Source organism: Lepidochelys kempii, chromosome 22 (assembly GCF_965140265.1).
Source record: "Lepidochelys kempii isolate rLepKem1 chromosome 22, rLepKem1.hap2, whole genome shotgun sequence".
Lineage (NCBI taxonomy): Eukaryota > Metazoa > Chordata > Testudines > Cheloniidae > Lepidochelys > Lepidochelys kempii.
In genome coordinates, this window is record NC_133277.1 from 2493627 (window position 1) to 2515629 (window position 22003).

The window sequence follows — 22003 nt, forward strand, 5'->3', positions numbered from 1 at the left end:
GTGCTGCCCTGCTACGCTGCGCCCTGCACGTGCTGACACCAGCCCCGATGGCAGGACCGCCATCGACCTTAGCTTGCCGTAGGCCCCAGCCAGCTCAGTCTTTCCTCAGTGTGGCCAGAAAATGGGCACAGGGAACAGCTGCAGTGTCTGCCATCCCACTGGGCATGAGCCCCACCAAACAGCCCAGCCACAGCCCAGTGCCGTGCCCCTGGCGTTCCCTAGTGCCCCGCCCTCCTGCCCCCAGGGCCGGGGCAGGGGCCTTCTTCCCAGAGCAACCCTGTGGCTGTTCTGCTGGCATCACAGCCCGACTGGGCCTGCCCACGGAGGGGACCTTCACCTGGGCGCTCCCCTGCCCCGGTGGTTGGCAATGGCCTATGTTCATTCTTTGCCCTGGTCCTGGCTTCACGCCGGGGTCGGGTTCCGCACCCGGGACAAGCCCTGTGAGCTCCAGCATGGCTCCCCGCAGGGTGTCAGGGGAGGGGCAGCGCACTGGCCCAGCGGCACGAGAGGGTGCAGGAGGAGGGGAGCAGCGGGAGCCCTGGCAAGTGCTGTCTGGCTCCCTGCGGCACTAGCTGTGGGAGCACAGGAGGGGGCCAGGACCACACTGACAGCAGGGGATGAGGTGCCCAGTCCAGCAGCAGGGGGCAGACACAAAAACCAGGGCTGCTGGGTTCTGTGTGTGCCCCTGTCTGGGCTTGTCCCATGCTAAGCAGTGGGGACCGGAGCCCTCCCACTCCTTCCCCCCTGCACCTTTGTGCTCTGAGTCCAATGGCTGAACAGCCCTTGGGCAGCGCAAAGGGTTGCTGGCATCGTACACCCCCCATGCCCTCAGCAACAGCCCTGCCCTGCGCCCCCTCAGCCTGAGCCGACCACCACCACTCTCCTTGCATCCAGCCTCCAGTCCCCAGCTCCTGGCAAACCCCAGGAAGGGAAACACGTGCTAATCCCAGCAGCTTCACTGCCTACAGAGGGGCTGCCAATGTGGGGGAGGGAAGCTACTGTGGGAGGGGTGCTGAGGGAGGCTGGGATTTCATTATCTCCAGAGTTTAGGACAAACCGGCGCCATGGAGGTCAGAGAAAGCTAATGGACCCTGTTTACTTGCCACGAGCTGTGCGGTGAGTGCTCCCTCCCTGAGCTGCCCCAGGGAGCTGTGCCGTGCTGGAGCGCGGGGCATGGGGCGACAGTGTAGCCGCTCCTCCATCCCAGGCGCTGTCTGCAGCTTGGGCCCCAGCTGCTCTGCCTCTGGGGATTCCAGCCAAGCTGAGTGTAGCCGAGCCCAGTGGGGGTGGGGGAGGCGGCACTGGGGAGTGACTCTGGCCCCTGCCCCAGACACCTGCGCTTGAGTGGGCAGCAGGGACACTACACGCTGTGGGGAGCCAACACCTCACCCCAGGACAGCAGGCCTGACCACTTAGTGCAGGATTGTTAGTGGAGTCTGATCCCTGTATGATGGGATCCCCCCGGGGTGCCACCTGGGCTGGGTACCCTGAGCCCTCTGACTCACGAGCCTGGGATGTCTCTCCCACTGTGCTGCTGTGACAAGCTGCAGACCCGCTCCTGGTCCTACACTTCCACTAGCATTCACACAGGTAGGGACACAGGCAGCTGCAGTTACATGCAGGCTCTTTGACCAGCCACTGCATGAACCAACAATAGAGAGGATACAGCCAAAATAACCACCAGCTTCCCAGCCTAGGAGCTCCTCCCACTCCCCGGAATATAAACTCAAAATTATACTGTCTGCGCTGCACAGGGGACTGTACAGTGCAAGCTCATAGAGTTCGCCTTCCTCAGTGTGGAGAGGAAATGCAACAGCCCCCGCCCCTTGAGCTAAGATTCCCAAGCACTTCACTCCAAACTTACTGGTTTAGATTAAAACATAAAACAAGTGTATTAAGTACAAAAAGATAGATTTTAAGTGATTATAAGTGATAGCAAACAGATCAAAGCAGATCACCTAGCAAATAAACAAAAATGCAAACTAAGCACTAGAAAGATAGGATATGAATTAGCAAATTCTCACCCTGGCTGATGATACAAGCAGGTTGGCAGATTCTTAAGGCACAAGCTACATTTACTTTGCAGCTTGGAATCTCCAGGGTTTTCATACACAGGCTAGAAATCCCTTTAGCCTGGGTCCAGCACTTCTCCAGTTCAGTCTTTTATCCACAGGTGTTTTCAGGAGTCCTCTTGTGTGAGGAGTGAAGAACAACAGATTATGTCACTCCCTGCCTTATAGAGCTTTAGCATATGGCAGGAACCCTTTGTCCCAAACTCAGTTTGTGGAAAAACACAGACATCCCAAGATGGAGTCCAGAGTCATGTGGCCTGGTTACATGCCCTTGCATACCTTTCTGAGTTATAGCAGCCATTACTTACAGGCTGTCTGGAATGTTCAAAGGAAAGTTAAGTTCTTCCAGGGTCCATTGTCTTTGCTGATGTGCCATCAGCACTGTCTGGCTTCTTCATTGTTGTACCAGAAAGGCTAGTTGTGGGTGTCACCCAGCGTAAGCACAATTGAAATACAGATACATAGTCAATATTCACAACTTCACATACAAAAATGATATGTGTATACAAATAGGATAATCATATTCAGCAAATCATAACTTTTCCAATGGCACCTCACATGACGCGTCTGGTACAAAATGCACCATAATTATGCCATAATCATGTCATAATAATATCACTATGAAGAATATGGGGTGCAGTGTCACACCCCAGCCCTACAGAGATCCAGAGAATTTAAGGTCCATCGGGATCACCTGCTCTGACTTCCCAGAGACCCTCATCCAGGTGCCACGGCATCTAGCCGACTAGTTGGTGTTTGACTGGGCGCTGAGCCTAGATCTTTCAGCTCCATGCTGCTACGAACACCTGGCCTAGGTGCTGGAACTAAGCGTGCTGGGGGTGCTGCAGCACCCCCTGTCTCGAAGTAGTAATAACAACCTAAACACATGGTATTCACCTTCCGCACCCCCACTATAAAAATTGCTTCAGCACTTCCGACACCTGGTTTCACAGTAAGCGAATTCACCAATTTCCTTGGTCGAGGAAGGACGGTTGAACAAAGAAGATGATTGAGTTCCTAATCTCTCATAGCTGGAAATCGTCCATCAGCAACTGCAGATCTTATTGGTCTGCCAAGCCTGGCAACAGCAACCACTAATTAGTCTCTGCGCGTTTCTTTCTTAGATTAACGAGCACTGGCAAAGCAATGATTGGGTTACCAGAATTCAAATGCTCTGACCTAAATTTCGATAGCATTTGAAACCGCTGTGCAGTTGAAATCTCAAACAGGTTTGAGACTGCCAAAGTATACTGATTCTCTCTCCACCTGGACGGGCTTCAGATCCCAGATAACAGTTCCACAGGAACGCCACAGATTCTTGCTGCCTGGTTTCCCTTATGTGTCTTTACATCTCTGTGGATTTTGGTGGATTCACCAGGATCGTTTTGCATGGAATGGGTCAACTCAGCAGCAGCCTTAATGTCAGGGTCCAGCAAAGCTGAGAGTGCATTTACCAGCTGACTGACATGTGCCCTCCACCTCTGCATTGAGCAGCTGATCAGAACTGGAGTCGACCACACCAAATGAAAGATCTTTCTTGGGGGTGAGTGCCACAAGTGTTTATAGAAGGAAGCCACGTCGTTCCTGGCAGAAGATTCCTTGAGGGAGATGGCTTTGACTCCCATAAGAGCTTTGTGGTCATATTGCTATGACTGTCCTTGGTCCCTAAAATGGCTAAGAAGCCCTGGATCTCCATTAATACCTTAGCTGTGTTTGAACAGTGTTGCATCGCTCATTTGGGAGATGATATGGTCACATGTTGTAAGGTAAATAACATTTGTAATTAAGCAATGCACGAAACAAGGACTGAAACAAGACTGAAAAGAAGCTGGACACCAGTCAGATGAAGCATCTCTGAATAATCAAAAATATCAAATAGTTCCAACTCAAGTTGAATGAAGAGAGCCATTTCCTAGCTGCACAGGTCCCGCTCTCTCAGACCCGCTCCCTCGGGTAACAGCCCCAGCCAAGTTGCAGCAGATCAGGCAGCGCTGCTTGAGAAAGTCCCCGGGGCCCTGGGTGGGCAGGGCTAGCCTGTGCTACCCCCTGCTGCCATGGCTTCCCTGCTGCTGTTACCCAAGCTTGCCTTGATCTCGCTAGATCGGCCCTTTCTGCAAACACACCTGCAGCTGCAGGGTAGACAGATTCATTGGCTTGAAAGTGACATTGGCATAGCTACGTCAGTAAGGCGTGTGAACCAACCACACCCTGACCCGGGTAGCTCTGCCCACCTAACCCCCGGAGCAGACACAGCTATGCTGGCGGAAGAGGGCTTCCATTGACATTGTCAGGCTGTGTGGAGTGGCTCACCACCATGAGTGCCAACCCCCGGGCAACTGGCACAAACCAGGGCACAAACCCCAAACTGGTAGTATGTTCCACAATTAGAATTCACCAACCCAGTAACGAGTGTGAACTCCTCCGACACTGTTACAGCATAACCATGGCGTCACAGACAGTCCCCTTGGGCACTCCACTCTATCTTGCTTTTGTGTAAGATGGTCCCTTATACCACAAACCACAACACTCAGGTTACCTCCAATCCCAAAGGACCAGGCAAAGACCACCTCAGATCTGAAACCCAAGACTACGCCTATAGCCAATCCTATAATAAACTAACTAAAGGTTTATTGGATAAGAAAAAGGAATGAGAGTTATTGACAGGGTTAAAGCAGTAAACACACACACAAGTGAGTTACAGTCTTAGGTTCTAAAAGGTAACAGAAGCTTCTATAATCCGCAAGCTCTATATGGCCTCTCTCTTGCATACGCTTCACAGTCTTTGCCCTGCAGAGTTCAAGCAGTATAGACATAAAGTTCCTTCTGGCCAGGCACTTTTATTCCCTCCCCCCGGAGTTCGAAGGGGTGGGACGAGCATGTCTCCTCTTCAGGGGCATGAGGGGAGCAATCAGCGAAGTCTTTTGTGCAGTGATGTCCCACAATGGCTTGTCTGGTGTCTGTAGACCTTTTGTGTGTGCAGGACGTGACACCTCTTGTGGTAAACGAGTATTTCACACCTGGCCGTGCTTCCTCCTGACTCGGGGCTTTGCAGGTTCATAGCAAATGCTTTTATAGTTACAAAGAAAATACTTAAATGGTGCCCTGTAATGTGGGATGCAGATATTATATGTGAGATTAATACCCGCAGCAACTCACAAGTATGTCATAAAGTCCCAACTCTGAACACATGGTAACGCTAACATGTTATAACAACACAAACACAGTGGTGAGCCTGGCTGGTTTCCAGCTGTGCCTTTGTCAGGGAGGCCGGGGGGGCCTTGGCATGAGCTGGCACCTGGCCTGGCAGCGTCACACAAATAGCTAATGTTCTCTTCTGCCAATGCTGGCTGCATCTACGTGGCACGGCTCTGCCAGGATAGCTCTGTGCTGGTGTAGTCTCTGCAGTGTAGCTGTACCCCCAGCCTGGGGGCCCTGGGAAGCGAATCACTGTGGTGCAGCGTGCACCCCCCCCCCATCCCAGTGGTGCTGGGAGCAGAGCAGGGCAGGCCGGGATTCCCAGGCTCGGTCGCAGAGTGATGTCAGGGGCTCGCATGCGAGTGGGGACTGGGTCCAAAACCTCCTCACAGGCTCCTCCGCGCTCAGCAACAGGCCAGACACTGGCTTCAGTGGGTTGGCACCCATCTGCACGGCTCCAGCTGAGAGCTGGTCTGGCCTGAGAGGGGCCCAGAGGAGAGGTGCAGCTCTGATTATCCCCCCAACCTCAACTGTCCCACAGTTCACCCCTCCTCTCCTTCTCCCCCAGAGCTACAGCAGGTACAGAGCACCCCCGTGTTGTCGCCCAGCCTCCCGGCGTACTCCACCAGCCCTAGCAGTGTGCCCGGCACCGGCAGCTCAGGAAAGCGCCATGCAAGCAAAGGTGAGCAAAGCCGCAGCCTGCCCCATGGACCTTCCTCCAGCCCTGGTCCCAGAGCGTTGGGGCTGCAGCACCAGGCCAGGCTGCCCTTCCCCAGTAGCTGGGGGGCTGGAAGGGACCAGGGTGTTCAGGAGAATTTCCTGGGTGCTCTGCAGGCCTGCGAGTGCTTTGGGACCTTGCGGAGCACTGCGGGAAGTTTGGGGGAGATTGGGTTCACCCATGGGGCCCTGTCATAGTCTGGGAGGTGCACTGGGGGGCTGCTAGCCTATGTGGCTCTCTGCGGGGTGAGGCTGTCTTAGCGGGGGAAGGTGGTGCTGGAGGGCTCCGTTAGTGGCAGGAGTATCTGGGCACTTTGTTAGTGGGAGGTCTGGGGGTCTGTGTTAGTGGGGGTTGGGGGCTGCATTAGCAAGGGTGTTTCTGGGTGTTTCTGGTAACACAGATCCCCAGAAACACCTCTGGAGCTCCAACCTCTGGAGCTCTTGGGCTGGGAAGTGTTTGGGGGGCTGCGTTAGTGGGGGAGTCTCTGGGTGGGGGGGCTGTGTTACCCTGTGGAGCTCTCTGGTGGGGGGCGGGGGATGTAATATTCCCTGGTCTTCCATGAACTTCTGGCCATGAAGCCAGGGCCTTCCCCCTCCAGACACTGTGGCTGGCTGGAGCCATTTGCTGGCATCGCTTCCCCGCTGGCTGGTGGAGACATGGGGGGGCCAGCCTACTTGGCCCCCATTGGGGCTCATGCCTGGTCAGAGAACACAAAGGCTGGGCTTGTCTGGGGCCTGGAGACTCAGCCGCCTCTGCCGCTCCCTAGGGACTCTCACAGGCCCCCCATCTCTGCACTCAGGTACCCCCAGACCCCTCTCCTGCTCCTCTGTACACCCCACCCTCCACCCCCTCACACTGCCAGGCACTCGGGCTCCCCCAGCTGCCCTGCTCCCTCAACACTTGCCCCCTCACCGTCCACATGCTCCTGCTCCACCTTATCCCCCGGGGCTGGGCCCCCTCCGCCGCCCTGGCCCCACTCTCCTGGAGGCTGGGGGCAGGCAAGGGGAAGGTGAGGGAGCCTTGTGGGGCCTGCATGGCCTGGGGATCTGCACTGGGAACCGTGGCCAGGTGCTGCCATCCACAGCCCGGGCCCCAGCGAGGGACAGTGAGACACCCTGGTCACTGAGTGAGGTGGATTCCTTCCTTGGAGCATCTCTTGCCCCAGCTGCTTCCTCCAACACCAGGGACCACACTGAGCAGAGCCACCCTACCCAGAGGCACCTCTGAGATGGCAGCCTGGGCTGGCCTAGGGCAGAGCTGGCAGCAGCCAGGCCTAGGCAAGACAAGGAGACTGGCAGGAGAAAAGGAGGGAATTCTGTAAGCCACATCCCTGGGGCTCCAGGCCTGTCCGGGAGATAGCAAGTGCCTGGGGACAGGGCTGGAGTCTGTTACCCCCTTCCTGACCTGCCAGGGCTGCTGTGAACAGTTTGGCAATCCATTGCCTCTCCTGCTCTCCGTGTGGCACTGAGCCAGCCAGGGTGGGCATGTCTAGATCTCACTGCCCAGCCACGTAGGGCATCACTGCCCCGCCGAAGGACCAGCCGGAATGGCTCTGAGTTCTGCCAGGGCTTGCATTACTAGAGAGTTGGCAGCAGGGGGCACCAGCGCCCCACACACAACCGCCAGCTGGGCTCTTCGGTCGGGATAAGAATCCCCCAGCCCTGCCCTGCCCAGTGCGCATCCTGCTGCACCCCAGCTCTGCCCCACGGCCGCGGGGATGCAGAGTGGCTGCAGGCTCGTGCTGCAGGCAGGGACCAGGAGGTGGGGGGGGGGGGCACTGTGCTGGGCGCTGCCCCTCCAGCCGCTCACCAGGGCTGCTCCCCCATTTGGCACACCCCGTGGCTGGGAGTGGGGCTTGCACCCCCAAAGGCAGGGCGGGCTGGGCTGCTGGGCCCGCCTGCTCTGACAAGGCGGGGCTGGGACTGATTAATGGGTCCAGGCTGGGTCTAGCTCGGTTTCAGCCCCAAAAGGTCCAAACCCCAAGTCAGGCCCCAGACATCAGACACTGACCCCCACATCATGATATTTTTAACAAAGAGAAATCCTGTGATGAGGGGCTGGCCCCCAGGCCGGGAACAGTCTGCGCCCTGCTGAGCTGGGCTGGACTCAATGCCGTGCCCTCCAGGGGAAAGGCTCATAGCTCGGCAGCAATGCCCTTAGGCAGCCCTTCCCCTGCAGGCACAACCAGTCCACTGAGAGAACACTACACGTATTAAATCTGCTGCTGTCCCTCCTGGGGCTCACCGGGCAGGGGCTGTCCCACCCTGCATGCCCCCCTGGGCACTTTCAGCCGCAAACACTGTCTGCCCCCACCCCAGCGCAGCCCCAGGAACCAGGCTACAACCACTAAACATGCAATGGGAAAACCAGCATTAATGCAACATCCCACGTCCCATCAGCTCACAGCTGTGTGATGGAAAACCCCTCCAGCAGTAAAGCAGGGCCTTGACCCAGCTGTTATGCAAAGGGGAATATTTTTTACCCCCACCTGGGTCATTGGCAGGAGTTGCCCCTCCCTTCCCCCCTTTAGCAGTACAGCACGGCCCTCTCCTCCACTCCAGCTGCAGAGCGATGGCTGGGGAGCGAGCATGCTGTTATCCTGTGGGGGCCGGTTCCTGCATGGTGCAGCTACGGCCCCGAGGGTTTCTGAGCCAGCAGGGGGATGGGGCGTGTCCCTGGTTTCGAGCAGGCGCCCCACCCAAACGTACCGATGGCCCGGCGTGGGGCTGAACTCAGAACAGCACGAGCGTCTGCTGGCTGCACTCGCGCCTGAAGGGAGGAGTAAAGGCACCGCCCTCGCTCTGTGGTCGCGTGCTCCAGGCCCACGCTGTGTTCGGGAGGTTAGAAAAGTGCCTAACGTGACATGCTCCTTCGGAAATGCTGTGTGGCAGAGCAGCCGGGCTTTGGCTCGGGTATATTAAAGACTTGGCTTCTCCTGGCTCTGCCTGCGGGGACCGTGGACAAGCTGCCCGGTGGCGTCTCTGTCCGACTGGTGAGATGTGGAACCTTGGCTCAGAATCAGGGCAGTGAAGGGCACAGGAATAGTAACAGTAACCGCTGGCACATGGCCTCTGGTTTGCAGGTCAGCGCCCCTTCCACCGTGGCTGCTGTGCCCGGCTCCCTCCCTTTGCTTCCAGCAATCACGTGTTGGCCGCAGGGCTGCGCATCGCCACGAGACCCCTGCAGCCGAGGCCAGTATAGTGCTGCTCTTACACTGGTACCACGGCCCACAAGAGAAACGTGGGCTGGGAGGTTCAGCCCCCGCTCCCTGCCGTAGCGATCCCTGGCAGGGAGGGTGTTTAGCTGGCGGGTTGAGCCTGTCTCAAACACATCCACAGGTTTTATGTAACCCTTGCTCCAACCTCGCCCGGTGTTACCGCGATCGGCTACATTCTGTCCCAGCCAGTGACCTGAGCAGGGCTGGCCCCACCATGAGGCGAACCGAGGCGGCTGCCTCAGGTGCCAGACTGAGCGGGGGGGCACCACTAGGACCCAGCGTGTAGAAAATGGTGTCTGCTGCTGGTGCATCTGGATTCTCCCTGCTCTGGATGCACAGAGATGGGGGAGTGCTGGGCTGGAGGAAGGAGGGCGCAAGAGACAGAACAGGCAGGCAGGAGAACAGGGGAGCAGGAATAACAGAAAGCAGCAGGAGCTGCAGGGAGAGAGAGGAGGAGGAGCCTCTTATGTACCTCTCTAGTCCCCCCAGGGCCTGGACTGATTAACCCCAGCTTCTCAGGGAGCTCCCTGTGTCCTGCTGCTTCCCTGGACCCACTTGAGGAGAACAGGCCGTCAACTGGAGTAGTAGGAGCCAGTTAGGCCCTAAGACGCTGATACCTTCCCTCACTCAGGCCCCGCTACCAGCCTGCTTATTTGTCCCCTTCAACTGAGCGTTGAGAGCCACTCTAGCTGGCCCAGAACAGCAGCCATGAGTGAAAGAAGAGAACGCCCCTCTGGGGCAGCATTCAGAAAAAGAAATAAAGCAAAGGAAGCTTTTCTATCTAAGCAGGAAGGAGCTGTCCTGAGATACATAGGCACAAATGTTCACCGTGAGCCTTCCGGCCCCAGTGAGGATGTGAGTGGTGAGGAGAGGCCTGATCTTCCAGTTAGTCAGAGTGCAGGTGACCTGGCAGCTGCTGCAGGATCCATATCTCCATCTCAAATGGATGTAGCCATGCACAGTCCTGAGGAAAAGTGCAGATCAGAGAAGAGTGTGGTGGAGGCACAAGAAACAGCTGCTGCTGAGTTTAGTTCCTTAAGTCTAGATGATCCAGGACTCTGGACCCACTTGAGCAGTAGCCCGAGGGACTTCCTTGTACTGCACGGGCCACAGCAAGTGAAAAACTTCATGTTCCCCAAAGACAATGAAAATAGAAGTTTCCATCCAACACATTACTGGTGTGACATCCCCAATGGTGACAAAGTGGAGAGGCCATGGCTTATGTACTCAAAAACCCAGAATGCTGCATACTGGTTTTGTTGCAAACTCTTCCAGTCTAATGTTCCAGCCACATTGGGTTCTACAGGAACAAAGGACTGGAAAAAACTGGCTGGAAATCTGGCATGCCATGAGAAGGCAGCAAATCACCAGAGAGCATTCCACAGGTGGAAAGAGCTTGAGATGAGACTAAGGTTAAAGGCCACCATAGATGATCAGCATCAAGAGAAGATTGGATCAGAGTCTCTTTACTGGCAAAATGTTCTGAAAAGGCTCTTTGCCATTGTGAGAAAGCTTGCTACCCAAAGCCTAGCCCTGCGTGGCACTTCAGATCAGCTGTATGTGCCAAACAATGGAAACTTCCTTAAGATTGTGGAGCTGATGGCTGAGTTTGATGCTGTTCTCCAGGACCATCTAAGAAGAGTCACCACCCAAGAAATGTACACACACCACTACCTTGGAAAAACAATTCAAAATGAGATCATACAGTCACTGGCAACAAAAGTCAAACAGAAGATTGGGGTAGATCTGAAGTCAGCAAGAGATTCCTCTGTTATTCTGGACTGCACACCTGACATCAGCCATATGGAACAAATGACTTTAATGGAGCGTTTTGTAACAACACCAGAACCTAGTGACAATGTCCCTGCAATGGTGACTGTCAGAGCATTTTCTAGGATTTATTGACATTGATGATACTACAGGAGCTGGTATGACAAACGTGCTTCTTAAAAAGCTGGAAGAGACGGGAATTGCAATAGCTGACAGGAGAGGTCAGGGCTACGGTAATGGTGCCAACATGAGAGGACAGAACAGAGCAGTGCAGACACGGATCCAAGAGTTAAACCCCTCGAGCTTTTTTTGTCCCATGCAGTTCTCACTCATTGACCTTGGTGGTCAGCGATGCAGCATCAGCTTCCAGTGAGGCTGCTGAATTTTTTAATGTAATTCAAAGCATCTCTGTATTTTTCTCTGCATCAACTCATCCGTGGCAAATTTTGAAGCAACATCTGGGAACATTCTCTCTGACACTGAGACCACTGAGTGCCACACGATGGGAAAGTCGAGTGGAGGCGATAAAGCCTATCAAACACCAAATTGGGAAGATAGATGATGCCATAGTTGCCATTATGGAGGATAATGCTGTGACAGGAACTGTTCATGGGAGAACAGTGGTAGAGGGAAATGGAATCACCAGAAATATACATAACTTCAAATTTCTGTGTGGCTTAGTGTTGTGGCATGACATAGTGTTTGAAATAAATGTTGTAAGCAAGAGACTCCAAGGTGTTGACCTTGATATATCTGGAGCAATGGAACAATTGGACAAAGCATAGTCATACCTACAGTCTTACCAGTCAGATGAGGGATTTCAAAACGTTCTGAAGAGTGCACAGAAGTTGGCAGAGAAATTTCACACTGAAGCGATTTTCCCACCCATTCAAGAATACAAGAGTCACCGAAGAAGACGACATTTTGATTAGGAGGCACGGGATAATCCCATAAGAGACCCCAAACAACAATTCAAAGTTGAATTCTTTAACCAGGTGCTAGATTGTTCAATACAGTCAGTTGAAGAACGTTTCCTGCAGCTCAAGGAACACAGCAGTACATTTGGGATGTTGTCTGATATTCCAAAACTCCTCACTATACCTGAAGAAGACCGACACCAGCAATGCAGGGCACTAGAGACAGTGTTGCACATGATGACATGCGTGATATTGATGTGAGTGATTTAGGTGAAGAACCGAGAGCCCTTTCAAGATATATTTCAGCAGGTTCAACTCCAAGGGCTGTTCTGGAATATATGTGCACAAATAAGACAACCACCCTCTTTCCAAATGCTTTTGTTGCTCTGCGCATACTTCTAACCCTTCCTGTAACAGTTCCCAGTGGAGAACGCAGCTTCTCCAAGCTGAAGTTAATAAGAACACGCTCCACAGTGACATAGGAGAGGCTAGTTGGCCTTGCAACCATCTCAATAGAGCAGGGGCTGGCCCAGACTGTGGACCTTCAGCAGGAAGCAGTTCAAATCTTTGCAACCAAGAAGGCACGGAAAGCCCCACTTTAATTATTCAAACAGATACAAATGCCAGTGTTTACTCTGCAGACAAGGAAAGTTACATTTGCTGTTCAGGTGTTTGAAAGTTAAGTGTTACTTAACATTTTTGAACAAGGCATTTTAAGTTGTTAGTTCTCCTTTATTGGGGTAGGTAGCAGAGCAGTACCATGAGAGGAGTAGAATGGGAAAAAGGCAGAATGGCGACTTTTCAAAGTTTTGGCCCAAGCGAGGGAGTATGGGGGGGCGTCATGAGCTCCCTGCCTCAGGTGCCAAAATCTTGTGGGCCGGCCCTGGAACTGAGGGCTTGAAATGCTCCCCCAGGGCAGTCTGTGCAGAGCTGGGAGCTGACCCCAGGGCTCCCAAGAGCCAGGCTAGCGCTCTACCCACTGGCCCATGCTGCCTCTCTGAGGGGGAATACAAATCCTCAGAGGGAGGAGGCTCCCCCAAGCAGGGATTCAGAATCTCTTCCCCCAATGCCCGTTGGCTCCACTCTGGGCATAGCTCAGCTGTCTCATTTCTTTATATGCTTTGAGAACCTCCAAATCGCCCGGCATGTGAGGCCATTCGGATCCCCACCTCACCAAAGGCTTTGCCGCCAGCTCTTGGAGGGGCGGCATGACCACCTGTGTGTCATAGGGAGGAGGTTGGGGGGCCTGTTACCCCACCCCTGTGCAGTCAGTTGCACCCACAGGCACTGACTTTTATTTTTCCCCATGGGTGGCGCACCCCCGCGCCACCCTGAGTCCCTGGCCCCACTCTGCCCCTTCCCCTGAGCCCCCTCCCTCTTCTCGCCCCTCCCCTGCCGCCCTGCCCTTGATCCGCCTCTTCCTGCCCTGGCTCCGCCCCCGAGGCAGTCTGCCCTCTCCCAAACGCCACCGGCCAGCCGCAAAACAGCTGATCGGTGGCCCTGCCAAATAGCTCTGGCTGGTGGGTGCTGAGCACCCTTTCTTTTCCTGTGGGTGCTTGAACCCCGGTGCACCCACGGAGTTGGCGCCTTGTATTGCGTCCACCCTCTGCATGTGTCTGTGCTGGGAGCAGGCTGCCGGCATGTGGGGCAGATCCTGTGCTGTGGGAGCGGAGAGGGTCCAGCGGGAAATCGGCACTGGGAAAGGCCCACACTAGGTCGGAGGAGGCCTAGCGCAGCTCGCCAGCCATAAGCCTGTGGACAGGGCTGTGTGAGCGAGACCCACGTCAAGCTGGCCCCCAACCAACAGGCCAACAGTTCCTGGCCACCAGGGGCCAGTCCTGGGCTTCCCATTGCCCCGAATGAAAAGGTTATAAGAGTTTGTAGCCTGCCTGCCCCCAGACCTCCGAACAGCCTCCGTGTCAGCTGTGTGCGGTGGCTGAGGGTCCATTGGCTCGGCTGCTGACCTGGCTTTCAGCCTGCGGCACTGGGGAGCTGAGCTGCTGGAATCGGGTCAGGAGGTGGCTTGACTGGGGGATGAAGGGGTTACTTGGGAGCAGGTGGGTCGGTTAGTGGGTTGGGGGCTGGTGGGTAGGAAGTGGGCTAGGGGACTGGTGGGTCGGTTAGTGGGTTGTGGGGAGCTGGTGGGTAGGTTAATGGGTGTCAGGAAGCTTGTGGGTAGGTTAGTAGCCTGGGGGCCGGTGGGTAGGTTACTGGTTTGTGGAGTGGGAATTGGGTGTTTGGTGACTATAGGTAGGTCAGTCTCTTGGGAGTGAAGAGTTGATTGCAGGTAAGTGGACTGGGACATTGGGTGGGGAGTTGGTGAAGTTGATGGGGCATGGCTGATGGGTCAGTTGGTTTCTTTGGGCCTGGGGATGTGGTGAAGGCTGGGTGAGGACCAGTTGGCCAGTAGGCAATAGAGGCCTTGTTGAAGGGCTGGTGGTCAGTCGTTCAGGATGGGGCTGGGGAGCTGGTTAATTGGGAGCTGATGGAAGGGTTGAGGCACTGGGGCGTTGGTTGGTGCTGGTTGGGAGGTTTGGGCAGCTGGAGAGTTGGTTGGTAGGTTCAGGGACGTGGGTGGATTAACTGTGGAGTTGGTTCACTGGGAGCTGGTGAATGCATCGCAGGACAGGTTGGCGGTGGGAGGAGGGAATTGGTTAGGGTCGCTGTGTGGGCGAATTCATAGATTTGAAGGGACCGCTGTGATCAATTTATCTGATCTGTACAGCACAGGCCGTAGGGCTTCCCTGGATTCTCTTGCTTAAACTAGAGCAGATCTTTTAGAAAAACACCCAGTCTTGATTTTAAAATTGCCTGATGGAGAATCCACCATGACTCCTGGTAAATTGTTCCATTGGTTAATCACCCTTCACTGTTAATTTGCTCTTTTGAATTTGTCTAGCATCAGCTTCCAGCCAGTGTATCTTGTTGGGGTGGGTGGATTGGGTCTGTTGGGTTGGTTGGGGTGGTGGGGTGTTGGTTGGTGGGGCTGGAGGGATGTTGGTTGGGGGGTGGGCTGGCAGGGATGGCAGGGGGGTTCGGTGGGTGGGTGACGGAGGCTGGGGCCAGGTGGGTGACTGGCAGGTGGGACGGGTGGGTGGGTGGCAGGGATCTGGATAGCTGGCTGATCATTTTTCTCAAGTTTTTTTTCCTAGGAGAGGGTGCCAAAGTGCTGAAAACCTTCAGCTCTCCGAAGCTGCTGCAGTCCAGAGGCTCACTGCGCGTACCTGGCACGTTGCCCCCCCCTCCGGCTCTTCCCGCTCTGCACAGCCCCCAGGACCAGGGCGTACAGCCAGAGTAAGGGCCTTCTGATTTTATTTTAAGTGCCTGTTCATCCCGCCTTGCCTGCCAGGTGAACTGCACTTTAGAGCTCCTTCAGCCCCTCTGGAGTGCACCCCCTGACCCCTCGGAAGGGCAGAACCCTGTGACCCAGCCACCCTGGGCCCGGCACTGCCGAAAGGGGCAGCCACTTGTTTGCCTGCACTCGGGGTTTCTTCCTAACAAATGTTCTTGAGGCCCAATAACCGACTGTGGCCAGAGGGAGTGTAAAGGCAAAGCAATCCGAGGAGGAGTCATGCACACCTCCAGCGGGTTCGTCTGACCTGCTTCGGAGAGACGCCTTTCTCTAGCAGTGCTGGCAGTCTGATTTACAGGCTGCAACACTCTTTGCACATCAGTGAATCCAGCTCACCAGCTTGTAACCAGCTCCACGTCCTGCAGCTGCCCGGGGGCTCCAGGTTAGGCTGTCAGGTGGGGTGTGGTGGGGGCATCATGCCGGGTGAGGGCTCCAGGAGGCGCTGGCATTGGGAAGTTGGAAGAGGTGTTTCCTGCCTCCTCTCACAGCTGCTCAGCTGGGTGTGGACAACAAGCAGCAGGCGAGTGCCAGACTGTGCTAGACAGACCCAGTCCCTCTCCTCATTCCGGCTCAGGTCCTGACATCTGGATTCCGATGGGTCTATGGGTCAGTTCCGGAGCGGGGCGGGAATCCCCCATTCGCTATCTACAGATGAGTTTTGGAGCGGGGTGGGAATCCCCCCTCGCTGTCTATGGGTCGGTTCTGGAGCGGGGCGGGAATCCCCCTTCGCTGTCTATAGGTCGGTTCTGGAGCAGGGCGGGAATCCCCCTTCGCTGTCTACAGGTTGGTTCTCCTTTCCCATGAGGATTCATTTCGCTACTTGTCAAATGCGGTTAGGAACCTCCTGGTTCCTCCTTCCTGGCCCTCCAGGCATGGGGGTCAGTGCCCTCTGTAGGGGGGCGGGAGGCGCTGGCAGGCCGGGCTAATGGGCCCACAGGCGCCCTGAGCTAGCCGGCTTCGGGGACAGAAGTATGGGTACCGTGTTTCTGTGTTTGGAGGATGAAGGGTTTTGTTCAACACCCAGCTGACAGCGGCCCCTGGAGGTTTGCCGCAAGTCCTGGGCTTCCCGCTGCGGGGCGAGGAGCCTTTCACCGCCGCGGGAGCCCATGGGTCTGAAATGGCACTGGGGGGCTCCAGTGCTCAGCAGGCCTGGGGGAGGCAGGGCAGGCGAGGGCATGAGGCCCAGCATGGCAGGCTCCCCATGCAGCTGGTGTCTGTGCCTACAGGAGCAGAGACGGTGGGGAGGCAGCCAGGCCGTTCCCGGCTGGAGAGCTGCAGCCGAGCACGGAGAACACCCTTCGGGGGGGGCTGCCTTCACCCTCGCTGCCCTACCGCCGCCTCGCCGCTGCGTCTCCTGCACCCTCACTCGGCGACGACGGGGAGGCCGTGCTCACGCCCGACCAGGTGGCTGCGTACCTGGAGCTCAGTGCGGAGGCCGAGTGCCAGAGGTAAGGGCTCCGGCAGGGCGCTTCAGCCAGGCCCGGAGAGGGCTTGGGAAACTGCCTGGGGCCCACACCAGGGAATCCCCTCCCCAGCCTGCTGCAAGGCCCAGCAACCTCTCGCCGCGCCCCCCCTCGTACCACACCCTCCCCGTGAGCTACTGAGCAGGCTGCACCAGCAGCTGCCGAGCACCCTGCACGTCTGCCTGCACACTCGCCGAGCACCCTGCATGTCTGCCTGCACACTCGCCGAGCACCCTGCACACCCCCGCACACTCGCCGAGCAGCCTGCACACCCCCCGCACACTCGCCGAGCAGCCTGCACACCCCCCGCACACTCGCCGAGCACCCTGCACGTCTGCCTGCACACTCGCCGAGCACCCTGCACACCCCCCGCACACTCGCCGAGCACCCTGCACACCCCCTGCACACTCGCCGAGCACCCTGCACGTCTGCCTGCACACTCGCCGAGCACCCTGCACACCCCCTGCACACTCGCCGAGCACCCTGCACACCCCCCGCACACTCGCCGAGCACCCTGCACGTCTGCCTGCACACTCGCCGAGCACCCTGCACACCCCCCGCACACTCGCCGAGCACCCTGCACGTCTGCCTGCACACTCGCCGAGCACCCTGCACACCTCCTGCACACTCGCCGAGCACCCTGCACGTCTGCCTGCACACTCGCCGAGCACCCTGCACACCCCCCGCACACTCGCCGAGCAGCCTGCACACCCCCCGCACACTCGCCGAGCACCCTGCACGTCTGCCTGCACACTCGCCGAGCACCCTGCACACCCCCCGCACACTCGCCGAGCACCCTGCACACCCCCTGCACACTCGCCGAGCACCCTGCACGTCTGCCTGCACACTCGCCGAGCACCCTGCACACCCCCTGCACACTCGCCGAGCACCCTGCACACCCCCCGCACACTCGCCGAGCACCCTGCACGTCTGCCTGCACACTCGCCGAGCACCCTGCACACCCCCGCACACTCGCCGAGCACCCTGCACGTCTGCCTGCACACTCGCCGAGCACCCTGCACACCTCCTGCACACTCGCCGAGCACCCTGCACGTCTGCCTGCACACTCGCCGAGCACCCTGCACACCCCCCGCACACTCGCCGAGCATCCTGCACGTCTGCCTGCACACTCGCCGAGCACCCTGCACACCCCCCGCACACTCGCCGAGCACCCTGCACGTCTGCCTGCACACTCGCCGAGCACCCTGCACACCCCCTGCACACTCACAGACACCTGCACACACCCTGCACACTCACAGACACCTGCACACGCACACAGACACCTGCACACCACCCGCACACTCACACAGACACCTACACACTCAGACCTGCACACTCACACAGACCCCTGCACACACACACACCTGCACACACACATTGATACCTGCACAGCTGCCTGCACTCTGACCGACACCTTCACACTCACAGATCTCTGCACACACACACACACCTGCACACACACACCTGCACACTCACACATACACCTATACACTCAGACCTGCTCACTCACACACACCTCTGCACACACACCCCTGCACACTCACATTGACACCTGCACTCAGACCTGCACACTCACACAGACCCCTGCACACACACACCCCTGCACACTCACATTGACACCTGCACAGCTGCCTGCACACTCACCGACACCTTCACAGTCACATAGACCCCTGCACACACACCTGCACACTCACACACACATCTGTACTCTCACTCACCTGCGCACGCACATACAGCTGCCTGCATTCACACACACACACCTGCACACTCACACACACACACCTGCCTGCACACTCACCCCCCAACCCTGCTTGCACACTCACCCACACATGAACAAACTTGCATTGGCACACTCACCCCACTCGCCTGCTTGCACACTCACCCACACAAGCACACACGTGTCTCAAACTCACCCACTCACATACACCTGCCTGCACACACGCCCACACAAACACACACACACCTGTACACTCACATAGCTACACATGCACAAAGACCTGCACTCTCACACAAGCACACACCTGCCTGCACACATGTCTGCACAGTCACCCTGCATGCACACACCCATGTGCGCACTCACCCACAGAACCGCACCTGCACAAACACACAGCTGCCTGCACACTCACCCACATACACACTCACGCACACACCTACATGCCTGCACACTCACCACCACAAACACACACACACCTGCACACAAACACACACCTACCTTCACACCCACCCACCCCTGCACACTCATACACACACACACCCCCCACCCATCTCCTCAGCATCTCCCACTGGCTGGCTTCAGCGGCTCCCCACACAGCTGGCTGGCTTTTGGGGATCCCACACTTAGCTGCCCCTCTCTCCCCTGCATTGTAGGGGGAGCCTGGGCTCGGGGCTGAGGGTGTCACTAGGCAGCAGGGTGCCGGGGAGTTAACTGGTGCAATGATCACACCAAGCCCCCGGTGTGGAGCTAGCCTTGGGATTCCTGCTCTGCACAGCAAATGGGGGTGTAACCCCTGGCCCAGGGTGCAAAATCCCCCGCTGATCCACGGGCAGGGGGAGGGGTTTGCCCGCAGCGCAAGGATGAGCCCGTGTGCTCCAGCTGGGAGCCTTAGCGCTGTAAGGCTCAACAGGGTGTTTTAATGGGTTTATGTCATAGACGCCAGGGCCAGAAGGGACCACTGTGGTCGTCTCGCCTGGCCCCCTTGCACAGCACAGGCCAGAGCCCTGCCCCAGACAATTCCTGGCGCAGATCTGCTAGAAAACAAGCGCCGGCCGGATTTAAACAGTGTCTGTGATTGAAAAACAAAACCTACCAGCTGGTACATGGAGCCATACGGCTCTAAGGGGACGTCAGCCAGGACTCGAACCCCGCCCCATCAGACCCCCCTGCACACAGCCCCATTGCATCGAGCTACAGCAGGCTTCACAGCCCATCAGCTCTAGTGGAGGTGTCCCCCCATTTCAGTCACGGCTACGCTCCACGAGCTGGGGTCACACCCTGCAGGTTGAACGGCTGAGAACATGTCAATAAGCTCGGGCTGGAACCTGGCCTCTGAATGGGCCCTGGGGAGCATGGGTGGGACCCTGGACCGGGTGTCACTGGGAAGTGCAGGGCTGGCCGTGAACCCCCCCAGGAGCGAGGCTTTGCCGCGGCAGGGATCGGAGCCCCCCAGGGAGCCCAGGCCCTGCCTTCTCTGCCCTGGGGCTGCGAGTTCCCTTCTAAGGCAACTGCCCACGTCAATGCCAGCTCCACGTTCTCGCTCCAAAGGCACCGGCAGGAGAGCACCTCCTCCGCCCCCTGGGCCTTCTCCCCCCCGCACACCTACGGCTACATCTGCGGCCCACTGCGTTCCGAGCTGGGGGTGGGGCCTGCCCCCGAAGACGACGACGACCCCGCTGCGGAGGGGGGCGGCTGCCAGTCCATGCCCTTCTTGCGCCGGTACTGCCGGACGCCCTCGTCCAGCCGCAGCGAGGCCGAGGGCTCACTGGGCGGCTCCCTGCTCAACGGCTGGGGCTCGGTCTCCGAGGAGAACTTCACCAGCACGCGCTGCAGCCTGGTCAGCTCCTCCGACGGCTCCTTTCTCGTGGACGCCAACTTCGCCCGGGCCCTGGCCGTGGCCGTCGACAGCTTCTGCTTCGGGCTGAGCCAGAGCGAGGCTGAGCAGGCCTGCCCAGGTACATGGATCCGGCCCGTGCCCAGAGCCCGGGGGAGAGGCCTCAAAGCCCTTGCACTAGGCCCTGCTCTCTGCGCCAAGCCTTGGGTGCAGCTGGAGGGGGGCAGGGGCAGGTTAATTTTCTGTTTCTCTTAGGACCGAGAATGCCAATCAAACCTTTGGCCTGCCCTGGAGAGGGGGCTGCAGATGTTAATTAATGGGGGCTCTGAAGAACCGCTGCACCTAACTCCTGGGAAAGTCACTGGGTGGGGAGGGCAACCTGGCTTCTGGGCCAAGCTGGCCAAGGCGTCCCCCCAGCACCAGCCTCTGTGCCGGCCGGCAGAGTAGAGCAAGGTCTGGAATGAAATCCGTACCCTGGAGCTGACAGGGCTAGGGGATCATACTCCTCCAGTCAGCGCGGGGCTGTGCTGGCATCCCCTCCTCCTCCTCTGCCCCTGCCTGCACTATGGGGCCTCGGGCACACGGATCCAGCAGTGCAGCTGTGTGTGCCGGCACCCAGCACGGCCGCTCCTCTTTGCGGGGAGGTTGAATTTAGAGAGGACACTGGGGCCTGATTTTACACCCCCAGGCTGGCCGGGGCAGATTGGGCTGGGCTGGTCCAGGACTCGCGCCCACTGGCAGGGCAGACACCTGCGTGGCCATTGCACTTGTCTGGCCCTATGCTGCAAATCAGCGTCCCGGTGGCTGGCAGCTGCAGCCTGGGGATCCCTGCTTGCCCCCACAATAGGGGCACTTCCCTGGGGAGGGCAGGGGGATTGTTCAGACACAGCCTCCCCATTGCATTACAGCCAGTGCCCTGCCCTGCGTGACCAGTGTGGGCAGGTTTCTGTCTGCCCAGCTTTGGCGGGCGCCTGAGGGACGTCGGTTCTCAGGGGCTGGGAATTCTGGTTCTGATGCCCCAAGCGACATTGACTCACCTCCCAGAGCACATGGCTCTGCCCGGCCAGCCGAAGAGCTGCTCATGAAGTAACCCACTGCTAGTGTGACCCACACAGCTCCTGGGTGTGGGGTTCTGTCCCATCCGGTGGCACCAAGACCACTTAGAGAGAGAGATTAATGAGTCTGCTCTACACCCTTAGCTACCAGCCAGCTAGCTTTTAGCTCACGCAGTAGAGGCTCATGCATTAAGCTCCAGGGGTCCCTGGTTGGATCCTGCTTGCCGACGACTGGGGGTGAGGGACTCTCAGGTACCAACATGCCCCTCACCGAGGGCAGGGGGCTCTCAGGTACCCATGTGCCCTTCACCGAGGGTGGGGGACTCTCGGGTGTCCACATGCCCCTCACCGAGGGCGGTGGGCTCTCGGGTACCCACGTGCCCCTCACTGAGGGTGGGGGGCTCTCAAGTGCCCATGTGCCCCTCACTGAGGGGGGGTCTCGGGTGCCCACGTGCCCCTCACCGAGGGCGGGGGGTTCTTGGGTACCCACCTTCCCCTCACCGAGGGCGGGGGGCTCTCGAGTGCCCACATGCCCCTCACTGAGGGCGGGGACTCGGGTGCCCGGCTGCCCCTCACCGAGGGTGGGGGCTCTCGGGCGCCCACGTGCCCCTCACCGAGGGCGGGGGGTTCTTGGGTACCCACCTTCCCCTCACCGAGGGCGGGGGGCTCTCGAGTGCCCACATGCCCCTCACTGAG

The 22003-nt window shown here is 57.8% G+C and overlaps 1 protein-coding gene across 2 annotated transcripts in view; it reads left to right on the forward strand.

Annotated features, from left to right (window-relative positions):
- Nucleotides 1–22003, forward strand: part of ROBO4 (roundabout guidance receptor 4) — a 68665-nt gene that overhangs the window by 41165 nt on the left and 5497 nt on the right. The window contains exons 15-18 of one of the 2 annotated variants that reach the window (XM_073320877.1): nt 5836–5949; nt 15042–15183; nt 16468–16689; nt 19967–20373. In XM_073320877.1, coding sequence (XP_073176978.1) covers nt 5836–5949; nt 15042–15183; nt 16468–16689; nt 19967–20373 — 885 coding nt within the window. Of the gene's footprint in view, nt 1–5835; nt 5950–15028; nt 15184–16467; nt 16690–19966; nt 20374–22003 lie in introns of both variants that reach the window. The other variant, XM_073320878.1, reaches the window with a different exon arrangement.